Below are 14,605 nucleotides of genomic sequence, written 5' to 3' on the forward strand. Positions count from 1 at the left end.
ACAAACCACCCTTGAGCAGCATCTGCCATAGCCAAAGGCTGAACTCTACTCTCACATATGCCGACATGATCAGTATCCTATATCACATCTCAGCCTAGATGGTTACTAACATCATGAGATAAAGTCCAGATTTCTGACATAAAACTACAACCTCTTGCTGGGACTAAAGCTCTGATCCACCTACTTGCTACTATCCACCAACATGCTACTTTATCCATGCCAGACTTAGACCCCAGGACACAGAGCAGTGCTAGATGTTTCAGGGTTATTATGAAGCCAGTAGTTATTATTATTCAGGGGGTTATTATGAAGCCAGTAGAGACCAGAGAGTATAAACAGCTGTGAAACTACATATCCATCAGCGGAGTACGTGAGTAGCTAATGATCAGAAATACAATTACTCTCCCTGAAGTAACTGTGGATGGTCCCACCATCTATAAAAGTATGTAAGAGCTTCTGGATTCCTATTAAACTTTGCTCCTTGTGACTTCTGTGGGATGAGTTTCACAGGTTATACATAATGTAAAAATTAAAAAAAAAATAAAATAAGAGTATTGCTTTCAGCAGGCTTATTACTCACTGATCTTCCACTCTGCCAAGAGACCCCAGTCCTTGAGTAATAAAGTAAGTGTGAGCATAACAGTCTCATTCATTTCCTCTGACGTACAGAATAGGAAGCAGAAGAAATGCTGACTAAAGTCACCTTTAGAGATTTTTAAACCATTTAATTATGCCATAAGAAACTCAAATACTTGTCCCTGTGATACTCATTCAAGGAAATCTTCCATTAATTCCGCCCTTTGTTTCCCCATTCAGCTGTACAAGTGAAGCTAATTTGTTAACGCTTGAGGTTCTGGTCAAGTGCACATTTTCTTCCAGCTTCACAGGCTCAAGGAAAGTGCATATACACAGGTCATGGTGTTTCAAAGGTCCTACACAAAAAATGTCTCTGCCATCCTCCAGAGCCATGCTGTGTTCCTGGTTCCTGCTTCCCAGAACTGAAGACATTTGCCAGAGCAGACAAGACCACAGAGTGGGTTTGTGGTCTTATGGGAAACAATAGCTATTGCACTAGAGATGACCAAGAAAGCAGCTCTTCTAGGCAACCCCAGGAAAGGCAGAAAGGTGACAAACAGATATGTTCTTCAGAAAATACCACTGTCCTGCAAGAAATACTTTGTCTGTCCCAAATGGCCTCTCAGGCATCTGCTTGAGAAACAAAACAAAACCAAAACCCAAAAAAATCCTGACACTGAAGTCTGATTTTAAAACTGATTCTGTAAAACAGAAAAGTGGTATTAAATTTCAATGTATGTACAAATCTGGTATTTATAAGAACACTTTCCTTATCACACTGCTCTTCACAGTTGGCCAACACTTCAAATACTTAAACAGACACTTTTTAACAACTCTCTGCATTCCACAAAGGCTTCAAGCTTTTTATATTACTGAAAAAACCCTAGAAGATTAAGGTATTTAAAGAGTTTCTTGAGTGGACAGAAGAAAAATAATTTAAAAAAATGGAGTTTTAATTCAGCCTGCCTTTTCATGATTTCTTTTTTTAACTGACAAACACTTTTCCTGTTTTGTTGCTTTCTTCTCTTCAAACAGGGTGAAGCTGTATTGCCGCCAGGTGATCATGACTTTGAAATGACAGCTCAAAACCAAACACATCTGGAACAAAAGTGTTAAACAACTCTTCACACCATCTTGCAGTTTCTTCCCCATTTCCTCCTGAAATGCATTATCCCATGCCCACTCCCCAACCTCTGCCCCAATAAACACCTCATGTGTCTGTTTGAAGGTCTCCACCAACAAGGTCAGCTGCAAAAGAATCAAGACAGTGACTTGGATTTCACTGGCACCACACCACAGCACTGAGGCTTCAACAAATTCTGCCCAGCACACCTAATCCAGAAGTCCTGCTCAGTGCTCCTTCCACCCCTAAACACTGGTATTGTTCTACAGAGCCTTGAAGTTGTGATATTTTCCCATCTTTCATTTCTACATTGCACTGTGCACCCATTCCCCATGGAGGCTGCAGTGACAATTGATCCAGTTTGCCCTGAATGTTAACTCCGTGCATTTCCACTTAATCTCCACACCATTCTTTTAAAACATGCAGGAGACTAGATAAACAAAACCTACTAAGAGTACTACATTGCTGCAAGTTTAGAGAGAGAGTATCTTATGTGAGCACAACTTAAAAATCCCCAAACCAAACAAAAAAAACCTAAGCAATCCAAACCTCCCCCCACCCCCAAACAAACAAACCAATCCCTCAGCAGCTTCAAAAAGGCGCATTTGCTTATATTCTTTTTTGGCCCAGTAAAGTGCACAGAAAAAGAAAACCTGAAAAACTCAAACACAAATCAAATATTTTCCATTGCTTTCATTCAAAATTCTAAGAAAAATAGCTATCAGTTCATCATACCTTATCAATATCCTCTCTCTATTGAATTAGAGTTTGCAGGAAAAAATGTTTGTGTTGTTCTCCTTGGACATTATACATTAAATTGGAAAAAACAGCTGAAGTGTGAGTACCTGATACCAAGTGGCAACCAGTTCAAAGCCATGTTCCTTAGGAACCAAAGCAGTAAGACCAGACATTTAAAGCATTTAAGCATATATTTAAACAAAAGGGCTAAAGGTATCTGCATGATCAAAGCTTTGAGGAGTAGCTGACAAGTCAAGGAGCAACAGGTTTTCTGGTCGATTCTGTCAACTGCCAGGAATATGCTGTCCATGAGAAAAAGTCTGAACATTTATTTTATGATAGACTTAAAAAGACTGGATAAACTTGCATTCTGGATTTATTTCTTCGCTTAGCAAAGGACAATCTCAAGTCTTACTTCCTTATAGAATATATCTAAATGCTTCGCTGAGAAGTTGTCTGCTTGGCAGACCATTCAGGGTTTCTAGGAACAGGGCGATGAACCCAACTGTAAAAACTCCGACCCATGAATAATCCTTACTCATGTAAAAATAAGCCAAAATGATGATTACTCATTTAGTGGTGTACAGAAGACTCGAGATTAAATAATTTCATGCATCAAGCAAGAACCCTGCACACTGGCTGTGACAGAAAACTTGTAGGTCAAACAGGCAGACAACCTCCTTCTGGTAGGTCCGAGCTTCAGGCACAGCTCAGCCTGGCCATCCCCGGGGAGACTGCCAGCCCCAAGGCACCACTGAACCTCTCAGCTCCTGGAAGGTGTTACAGAATTGAGTAATTGCCAATACATTCCAGAGCAATGCTGGGGAACAGGATGCTGCTTCTCCTAACAGCAATGCAGAAGCAACAGAGCCCACGCTTCCCCTCTGCTGTACGTATATACAGCTCGCTGAAGCTATAGGCAGATGGTATGGATAACAATCACAATAGTGTGCTTTTTAACACTAATTTACAGCTCCTTTTTCATCCCATGGAGGCACAATGGGACACAATTCCTCTGAAGAGAATAATAAAAAAAAAAAATTAAAAAAATGAATCTGGAAAAGAATAAAAAACATTGATCAGCATTGGTATTTGTAAATAATCAGCACGTACATTCTTGAGCACTTAAAATATTACATTTATCTCTTTGTTTATCCATGTGAATGAAACAGCAAGAGTCCTAGAAGAAGTCTGTTTAGCTAAAGAGTAAAGTGCCCTAAAAGACAACCAGGGCAAGCAGCCTGTGATGGCCAAAGCTTTCAGGTCAGAAAGGTGCACTGGGGGACATGGTGCTCCCCAGAATGAGTTTCATGGCTGTGTCACAAACTAACTACTGTCCCCTGCCTGAGGGAACCACGCATGCGGGGCAACTAACCCGAACCCCTGACTAACTCTAAATCTGGGTGCAGGTTTTCATGTATTAGAAGTTTGAGGCATGTACATATGAGCACCTCAAATCAGCCTCCCCACCAGCAATCCCCACAGCAGTGGCAATTATCTGACAGAAAAGGAAGTAAAAGTCTTCACAGTAGAAAGCCTCCCTGTTGCAGCAAGTCTCCTGAGTAGTGCTTATGATATCTCAGTACTGGGTTACAGCAGTGTTATTTTAAATAGTATGATCTGAAATAGGAACTTTGCACAGAAGTTGGGGACAGGCCTTTGAAATATGTCAAAACCAAAAAACTGGGCAGCATTAAGCTGAACTGACTAGATGGATATTTCATTCTTTAAAGTTGTATAGAGGTTTAAAACAATACAAATAATAAAAAATTCCTTCTCTGTATATAAAATTATATTTATAAAATGAAACATACTTTACTGCAATATAAATTCATAATATATGTAGTGATAAGCATGATTGTATAAAGTACTATGCAGGAGAGAATATTACTTTCCCATATGGGGTATGCGTTACATCTGGACAGAGTAGTCACACACACCTGAGTTCTCAGCTCAGCTTGCACATCCCACTTATGAATTTACACAATCCTCAGAGTTATGAATAGTACAATTGAAATTATGATGGCACCAAATACTCGCTTGCCTCCCCACAAGTGAGCCAGACAGTTATCTCGCACTGATCAGATCATCAAGTCAAAAGAACAAGTTTTGAAGTTTTAAAGCATCACTCACTCCTGCCTGCAACATATCTTCACTTCAAAAGTAATTCATGTGTTTTCAACATTTAATAATCAACTAGAAATGAGAAGCTAAGGGTACACAGATTGATTGTTTGGACTGACCACAAATCTACCGATCAGTGCATTATTTAGACTAAGCCTATAAAAGACTTTCAACATGGTTGTGCCAACACAACAGAGTGTAGGCTCCAAATATTTTTCAGACCAGTTTAAAATACTTTAGAAGTCTTTTTGAAAGTTGGAATAAACCCAATTTTTTAATTTCCTACTTCACTTACTAGAGGATATCATGAAGTCTCTATGTGTATCAGTATTACATGAGGGTAAACAATGAAATCAAAGTAGATCTAAAAGCAGTATGAACAAAAGCCCCAGGTCACATAACAAAATACAGTTAACTTCCAGGTTTGCTGTGAAATGGTGACATCTATTCCACACAATACAGCGTGATGAAAAACACTGTGATTTCAGTTCTCTGCATCTTCACCTCAAAACTCGCTTGTTCCAGTCTATCAAATAAGAAAGCCGCAACCAACCAGCTGTAACCTTATCAAAGTGTTAAGCCCCAAGGAGCTAAGTTCTTTATATCACTATCCTTCCTTGACACCTTTTTATTACTGTGTAGCATATGAAGTTATTAAACATTGTGTATGTTACTTATCCTGTAAGCAAGTTGCCTGTCACACTTAAGTTCACAAATACCGGGTCTATGCCTTTGCCTGCCCTCCCTTCTGGAATCAGTGGCAAAAAGGATTAGTGCGATCCCCAGGAGTCCAGATTACAGCAGGGGAAGCCCTACAGTTTTGTTGTAGGGGTAGCAGCAAGATTCACAAAGGTGGCTGCAAAGCTAGCCACCTGTCAGAAAGGGAAAAAGATAGTGCCAAGACCTGTTTCTCACTTGCACAAAAAGGCATTTCACTGGTATGGGGACATCTGAACTTTCTTACAGATGCTGGAGTGACTAAGGGCTTATGCAAGATCTCCAGGGATTAGATTATTAATGTTGCTTATGATTTTGCACAAACTGGGTCACTAGGGATTAGAAATGTTAGATCGGAATAGGAGAACCAAAACTAAACACATTTCTTGTCTTTTTATTTCCTCATTTCTTATTCAGCTACACATGTTCTGGTTTGCACAGGGTTTTCTGGGCAGCAGCTCCTTATCTTGCTCAAGTGTTGGGGATAGAAACACATCCCTACGAATCCTGTAAACCCTCTCTTCAAGCCAGATGTCATTCAAAGTTTGTGATTTGGTTACTGATCTATGGTATCTGCAAGTGTTGACAAGTCAACAGTTCTTCAGAGATTTGCCATGTCAACCTCAAAATGATTGTTTCACAATATTTTTCCCCATTTCATCCCCGGGAAAGAAATCAACCTTCACTCCCAGCAGTTAACACTGCAAAAGTGAGTGGGTAAAAGCAAATCAAGCCTATGTTTCACAAAGACAATTTTCCCACGCTCTCCACACTCGGTGTACTGACATGTCTCAAAGTGTAAAAGGTATATTTATACCTTTCAAAAAGCTTTCCAATTATGCCATCTGGGTATATGACAGATATCAAGAATCTAGCATCAAACTTTTGAGACTGGGAAAAGACAGTTATGTATAAATTAAAGAGACTTATAATACAAGGTTATTTTACTACGAGCTCATTCACTGGCCCATGCTTTGTCAAGAGACAGGCTTGCCATTCGATCCATGGAAGTACAAGATAAATCCAATTCCTTTAATGGAAACAGTATATCTTACTTGATAATATTTGAACCCCTATATTCTTTACAGGTTTTACATTTTATATTTCTTTAATCTATTCAGCTGGTCGTTTTAGTGTGTACTCTTCTCCTATTCACAATTACAAGATTAAGAACACTGACTTTTTTTTACCAAACTTGCCTCTTCAAAAACCCCCCAACCCAACAATTTTCTACAAAACTAAAGGAAATTCACACCAAAGTATATACAGAGACCTTCAGAAGCATGAGAACAGGAAGAAAACAAAATCAAGAACACCCCACAAAAAGGTAAAACAAAAAAGTCACAAATGAACTCAATCTAAGAATGTTCAGTCCACAGCTTCTGAAACAGGTTGATCTCCAAATAAATGATCACAAGACACTACTAAGAGTCTTGATGGCTTCTTCCAGTGTTTTATCATAATGTTATATCGAGAAATACCATCTGGCTTTTGGTCCAGTTCAATGCCAAGTAGTCAAATTAGTTCTCTCTCACAGGTTACATCTGGCTCCTGATTCAGCACCTGGACCTCAGAGCAGTATGCAGGTCTCACTTTTTTATAGAAGAGAACTATTACTATTGCAACTTCAGCATTAGGGAGAAAATAAAACTCTAGCTATTGATGATACTCATCTGTCCTGAAGCATGAGGCACTAGTACATATAAAAAAAAAAAAAAAAAAAAAAAAAAGACAGATCCAGTTAGGCAGTAAATACAAACACAATTTGGATTCTGGAAACCGAGGTTCTTACTCTGACACTATTTTAGTGTTACCTTCCAACAACATCACAGCTGTATCTTTACTTTTTCTCCCTGGCTTTTCTGTCTTTATTTCTGGACTACATTCCCCCAAAGACACATATTTGGTATGTAAATATATACAGTTTTGTGCAACCTTGAAAGCTCATTAACAAGCCTCATACAAAGCACTCGAGTTGGTGTATGCTTAACCTAAAATCAAGTACAAGAGAGAAGGATGGACTCTCCTGCACCACCTGGAGCACAACCCTGTACACTGTGCAGAAAGGGGATGGAACAGGGATGGCTATTTGTAACTGTCTCTTAGCTACAACCAGACTAAGTGCTACCAGTCAACTTCAAGACACCACATGGATCTACCAGTTTGTACAAAGCCTGTGATACACAGAAACAAATTTGTCACTGCAGGTATGCCATGAGAGAAGGGAGCATCAAGAGCTCAAGCTCTGAATTGCACGTATGTAGCTGAACATTTGTTCCCAGTTAGACACATCTGACTTCTTCCAGGAAAGAGGCATTTTTTTCTCAATACCATTTTGACATAACCTACAACTACCAGTGGTACACACACCAGATTTCAGAATCTGCCCCTAAGGTATTGGTATATGCATACCTGAACTGGATGAGTTACTTCTGTGTTCTGCATTATCAGTCACAAGTGTGAAGATTTGCCTTATCTCAAGTACAAAAGCAGAATCCTAGGAACTAATCCGATCCCTTCATCAACAACACATTTAAACGAAGATTATCTCTTCCACAAAGACTCACTGTCCTTCAGTAAGTCTGTTCTCTGCTGGCTGTTTCTACAAAACTGATGTTGATAGCTGAACAAGCTATTCCCAGAGGTACTGCTGCTCCTCCTAACCAGCCACAAAGAATGAAGCATTCATGTTTCCAAGTCATGTGCAGAGTCAAGAAAAACCAAAGGTGAACTCAAGTGCTCATTTCCTTGTCTGATCAGAAATATCCAATGATCTGTGAAATGCAGCAAACAAACAGCTTTCAATTGCATTTTATCCTGCACTTGCAAGATGCTGGATGGGACTTGAATTGTCAGCATTTCACAACAGTGGAAGGAAAAGTCTCAGCCACACAGAACTTGTATGTACACACACAAAAACCTGTTTTCCTGATATTTTATTCCACTCCACCAAATTAAGAAGGTCAGATAAGCATGTGAAATTTCTCATACTTATCTGATCGAGGTCTCCAAACCACTGCCACCTATCACTAATTCTGTCATCAATTTGATTCAAATAAAGCACCAACTGATTTTGGTCTATTGTTTTTTAGAGGCTTATCAAAATTATTTCTTGATTGCAAAACAGGTATACTTCGTAGCTGGTAAACATTACAGAGTGCTGATTTATGGGTTCATTGGTATCTGAAAACATGGCACAATGGTTTTTCTTACAAACTGCAAACTTTCAGAGCTCAACTATTATTGATTAACTACTATTGCATTCTTTTGTAAATGAGAAAGAGATCAAGCAATTAGTTCAGCTGGCTATGCTTAAATCTACTAAACCAAGCACAAGCATTGCAGCTGGTCCACACCTGCCATACAGAAATAGTTTTGGGCAAATGTATAATCTTCTGACAAATATACCCCTTTTAGCTTCTATCTATAGATACAGCTGAAAAAGTTTGTTTCAGTTACTCTCTTAGAGGCCATAAAACCTTGTTTCACCTGAACTACTAAATCCCTTCACTGCTCTTCCCAGGTCCTTCTTTTACTCATTCCATATAATAACAAGGCTTAGTATTACAGAAAGGAAAAAAAAAAAAAAAAGAACGAACCACACACACTCTTTCCAAGTGACTCTTCACTACCAAACTCTTCTAAGGCATCATCTGACTAGAGAAATGTATACTTGTGAAGAAAACAAAAAAATTAACCTTAAAAGGATAGTCTAGATCTCTATTCCCACATTCAACACACAGGCGCTTGCAATAAACAGGCTTTCTTAAGGAAAGACATTGCATCACTTTCCAACTGCAGTGCAATCAATCATTTGAAACATTTGTTTTGTTTCATCAGATGCTCCTCTGTCTCAAGGGTCAAGAACATACTGCTTACTTTCTCCAGTCCCATATCTAGCATATATCCCAGCAGTAGGGGAAGGAGACAGTGTAAAACTATACTTTCTCATCCATGTACGAGTCTTACCACAGTGTCCTGATTTCTCTGATAACATATTTCTGCATGCACACTGCTAAATGTTTGACAAGAATAAACAAAGGCTACAATTTGGACATACCTGTCATGACTATTTCTACATGTTAATGCATTCTGTTAAATATTCCTACGGGATTGCCAGTGAAAACACTAATGAAACATCCAGAGTGAGCATCACTAGTCATGTCTCACAGTGATGGCAAGTGAAAATGCAGGACAGCACACACTGGCCTCTTACAAACCTTTCTCTCTGCTCCTCTGCCTTCCCTGAGCCTTTACAGGAGGATTTCTGTACTTTTGCATCAGCTGATAAAAACAACTTTTAATCATCTGTGTTGGCATACGCAGGCATGTAACAGTACGTTTTGAGCCTTGTGTCTTTGGCAACACATCCTAAAATTTAGCAACAGCCAAGGCTTTGATTCATAAATCATAAGATCACAAATGACCACATAGTTCTTTTCATCCTTTAGTCCAATATCTCATCTAATCTGCACATAAAACACTCTAAAGAACACGTCTTACCCACTTCCCTTAGCAAAACAGACAATGGCCAACTACCAAGACTGTTTAAAATATTTCTGCTGCCTACCCTAACATTTTCTGCCCTTAGTTTTGGGACTGTCAGCACCTCAATAGCCCAGAAACTTTGTAATTTGAGGAGAAACACAGAGTAAATATAAATGAAGAATAATAAGTATATAGAGAAGTTGGAGGCTTTTTTCCCCCCTCAAACTAAATACTTCAGGCTGAATTAAGTGATTCTGTAAAACAAATTTTGCATAGAGCAAAAAGACAGTTTTTATGCATATATAATGTTAACTTTTTCAGCACGTAGTTTACTAGTGGGAAGAATTTCCTAATATAACAGAACAACACACATTTTTTCCCAAGGAGAACAAGCGCATGCACTATTTTTGAGTTGTGTAAAGAATACCAGAGCAGAGAAACGGTTCAAAGAAAAAAATCTTTTTTTGGCAGAGAACTGACCAGACAGTCTAGTAAGCTAAATCCACTGATCACCTTAAGGATTCTCCAACTATAGGTGCATGGCTGGGCCTTGCCTATAGCATTTACATGACTCCTCCAATTATCATCCTGAACTACTGTACTACAGTCAATGTTCACTACAATCATAAACAACTGTGAAAAAAAATACAGGAAGAACCTTGACAAATTCATAGCCCACAACTGCATATGGTGCGAACTGATGGAGCTTTTGCAATACAAATAGTGCCCCAAATCAGTTCTCCACACAGAGAAAGTTTCCAATGATAAGGGACACATGTAAGGCACGTTCTTTTAAAAACCTGACTCCCATTAAGCAGCTCATTGTTCATAAAGGGAATGGTGTTTACACAGGAAAAACTCCAGTTTCAACAAATTTGAGTTCCAACAGATGTTTCCTTCTATCTAATCAAAACAAGTTTGTGACCTGTTCCTGCCCAATCAAAAAGCTTCAAAATTAATTCCACAGAAAAACAAAAACAAAACAAAAAAAAAAAAAAAAAAAAAAAAAAAACAAAACAAGAAAACTGTACTTGACAGAATGACCTTGAAAAACAAATTCAGAAAAATTTTTATTTCAAAATTGCAGCTGCTACTAAAGTGAACTAACTTGAAAAATTCAGTCTTCTTTAAAGAGAATGTTTTATGATCTGGGTTTGAAAGGATGCAACATGATAATTATAATTTTGGCTTGTGCTGAGAAGAGTAAGTAGGGCAGGTTATTACTCACATGGCTCTGTGTTGCAATTGCTCTCCTCAAATCAACTTAACCTTTCTTCTCCAGACCTCCCCCAACATCCCTCCAAAATGCCTGGCTGCTCTTGGCTTCCTCAAATCTCTTAAGATCTCTCTTACTCTGCACACAGTAGTTAAATAATAGAAGTGGCTGAGCAGAGTACAAAAGGTGTATCTCTTTATTTTATTTTTAATTACTATTACCAGTACATACTAATCATACAGCAAGCACTTTGTAGAAGTGTAGAAGATAAAGAATTTCAGTCTTTGCCAAAGTCCTGCTGTCAAGACTGTACTGTTACACACCTGACTATTTCACTTACCATCACAAGAAAGTTTCAGGACTTTCAGGATGTACCCAATGGTATTATACCACAAAGCTAGACCTGGTGACATTCTGTTGCACAACTGAATACTGCAAAGGCAGCATCTTCCAGGTGCATTTTCTGTACCCAGCAATACCTTGCTCCAGAAGATAAACTGAGATGGACCATGTGTTGCTGATAATTTTATCCAGGTTTTTTATAGCTTTTATAAAAGGCAGCTGCAGAGGCCCAACAAATTAGATTAACAGCTTGATACAAGTGTCAAAGCCAAAGCTAAAATATTCTTAATCGTGAGTATGACAAGTGTAGTCAGTGCATGCAACCTTCTGTGCCTATCTTTGCCTCTGCAAGTTCTCTCTTCACTAGATTTCACTCCAGTTATTTCTTGTCCTAGCTATTTTGTCAGCCTTATACAAAGTTCCCACCTCCATAATGTTTTATGTGCAGCACACTCAGCACTGAGGTTCCTTACCCCAGCCGAGGCCTCTGCACATCCTAAAATGAATGTAACAACAAGAAAGGGCTGTAATCTGGCAGCAATGTAACGCACCATTATTACAACCAACATAAATATTAGCAGTGAAGGAGAACCCACTGAGACACATTTCAAATCTCCCTATCAAACAATTATAGCAGAAGGTAGAGGTGTTTTTTTCCCTCCCCCAGTAATCCTATTTGTCCTTTAAATAGATCTTAAGTATAATCTCAAAGTGTCAGCATTTTTGTAAAGAAATACCAGCTCAGACCTAATTGGATTTGTCAGACAATCACAGCTGAACAGTTCTGGGTGCTCCAACAGCTGAACAGCTAGAGAAAAAAATCCTCCACATTGTAATGTGTAAGAAAATGAAAGTTCATTTCAAGAGGAAAAATTTTCTCTGACAGTAAGTGATAAAAAGACATCATTTGTTCCACAGTTCAAACCCTGTCCCTTAGCAACATAATGATGTGGTGTGGGTTAGCTAAGGTTGTGTGGGCTGCTCCATATAGACAATTATCTGCAGTTAACTATTCAAACATTGTTACTTCAGGATGCTCTGAATTCACCATGACTGCTAAAGGTTTGCCTATACAAACTTGCTCTTGTTTTAAACTTTTTAACCGCAAATAAGAAAACAAGAGAAAAAACCCCAGAGAATTCTGACAGGAACACCTAACAGCAGCACTTGAAAAGAAAACAAGTATATATTATGTCCCATGCAGACAAAAAAACTAAGGGAATATGTTTTTCAGCTGAAGAGCTCAAATCCTTCCTATTCCTCTGGACTTTTTGACTTTTTTCCTCACCAACATATATATGTACACATGAAACTTGCTCCGCCCTTGCTGTGTGTATCATAGACTTCTTGTTCTGTACATGCTTCTGTGGGCTAGAATAGTGCATTTTAAAGACAATCTAGGATATAATGGCCTAAAACCCACAAAAACCTCATCCTCTGAGTGACAAGAGAAAATACATAGGTTAAGGAATTGCAATATGCCAAATCTTACAACACCTTTCAAATTGTGATTTATTTAATGAAGATTGAGATTTTTTCATAAGTATTCTGATCCAGAACTGAGGTGATGTTCATTTTACTGACTTTAAAATAATAGTCACAGAGGTTTTTAACATGTATATTTAGGAGAATATCAACTTGAGCACTCAGCATCATCCCTTTCTGTATTTGCACAGCTGGGAACCAGAATGCCTGTGACTGAGGAATATAAGCAAACTTTGCACTAAATTCTGAACTGTGTTTTGATCTGAAGCAAAAGCAATTTGAGATAATGTAACGAGTCTATCACCATCAACATGAACACTCAGGAGTTATATGCTCTCCTACCTGTTGGCTTATCTACACCAAGGAATCCAGCCTGTCCCAGGGTTTTAAATACTTTATGCGCTGGGAACTGTCCTTCTTCTTCCCACTTGTCCACAAAGGGATTAATCTCCTTGTCGATGATCTAGATTTGAAAAATAAATTTAAAAAAAGTTATTAACACAGACATTCCTACAGAAACACTTTTGACTACATTTGTCTAAAAAACTTAATTTAAAAAAACAGTAAAGGGAAAATTTTGAAAGCACATTCATTTTCTTACTTCCTGTTGGATGTCCTTATTCTCCACCCACCCACAACTATTACAACAGATGCAATAAGGCAAATATAAATAATTCTTTTAGCAATTATAACCATTACAACAGGAAGTCATCAGGGCTGGTTTAATCCTCTCCAAGACCTATGAAAGTGGCAGTTCCCCCTCACCATTTGTTACCTTTCTGGGTACAGTTTCTAGAAAGTGACAGGAAGGGAAATCCAGATTGTCCTCGGAGGGACCTTACCAAAGAAGGGTGATGATCTGTTCATGACGACCACACACAAGACAGGCAAGCAGGAGACACCTCATTTCCCCTCCCTTTGCCAGAACTACTCTCAAGGACATCAGTGCTGTTCAGGGCACTTGTGTCCAGTCTGCATTTAGGCTTCCCTAGGATCTGACAAAACATGTACTGGAAAAACATGGTCTTCTTCCAGATTTACAGCGTGTCCAAGTCTAGCCCCTGGGCAACTCTCAACTGGGCTATCGCTGCCCACCTTCCAAAAGTCAATGCCCTAAGCTGCCTGGCTACTCCCCTTGCTCTATTCAGGTGGCTGCCTTTCCTTCCAGGTGTTGCAGGCAAAACACATCTGAACAACAGCCACTACATTCAGTAACACTTTCAGGTTTCAGAGCACAAGTGTTGTACATCCCACCCCACAAAGTCCCAGATTTCCATGGCACGGGAAGGGGACAAAATGGGCAACCTGTAGTTTTGCAGCCAACCTCTAAGCCTGGGAGTAACTCCTGAACAGAGTCGGCTCTGTGCCAAACAGCCCCACGCCGCAGGGTGCCACCTCGCTCCTGCCGCCTACCAACCTGGCACGAGGCAGAAGCAGTTTCAGTAGCTCTCAGGAATCAGACGTATAGTGCCCATCTCTGCCCACCTCCACAAGCAAAACCAGGGGTCGGCACAGCCTGCTTCTGCCCTGCCACCAACTATGCCACGCACCCGGGTCAGTGGGCACAAGGGGGTCCAAATGTGAAACAAAAAGCCACCATCCTTCCCTCAAACCAAATCTTAACAAAACAAACACCAATTCCCAATAGAAAAGCAGTGCCTTTAATCTTTTACCAGAATTTCACTGTTACGGTGTTCCATGAAGAGAGAATTTATTGTTTTAAGAACTTACTCCTCTTAGTCTTTCCTCCACACTAAATAAACAAGTCCTGTGGTGCTATTTCTTGAGCTGGAAAT

At 39.3% G+C, this 14,605-nt stretch overlaps 1 protein-coding gene across 2 annotated transcripts in view; it reads right to left on the bottom strand.

Moving 5' to 3' along the window:
* Nucleotides 1-14,605, bottom strand: part of LOC104357937 (probable acyl-CoA dehydrogenase 6) — a 92,728-nt gene that overhangs the window by 62,540 nt on the left and 15,583 nt on the right. For both annotated transcript variants that reach the window (XM_042801664.1, XM_042801662.1), the window contains exon 2: nt 13,152-13,272. In XM_042801664.1, coding sequence (XP_042657598.1) covers nt 13,152-13,272 — 121 coding nt within the window. The remainder of the gene's footprint in view (nt 1-13,151; nt 13,273-14,605) is intronic.

Source organism: Tyto alba, unplaced genomic scaffold (assembly GCF_018691265.1).
Source record: "Tyto alba isolate M040663 unplaced genomic scaffold, T.alba_DEE_v4.0 Super-Scaffold_38, whole genome shotgun sequence".
Lineage (NCBI taxonomy): Eukaryota > Metazoa > Chordata > Aves > Strigiformes > Tytonidae > Tyto > Tyto alba.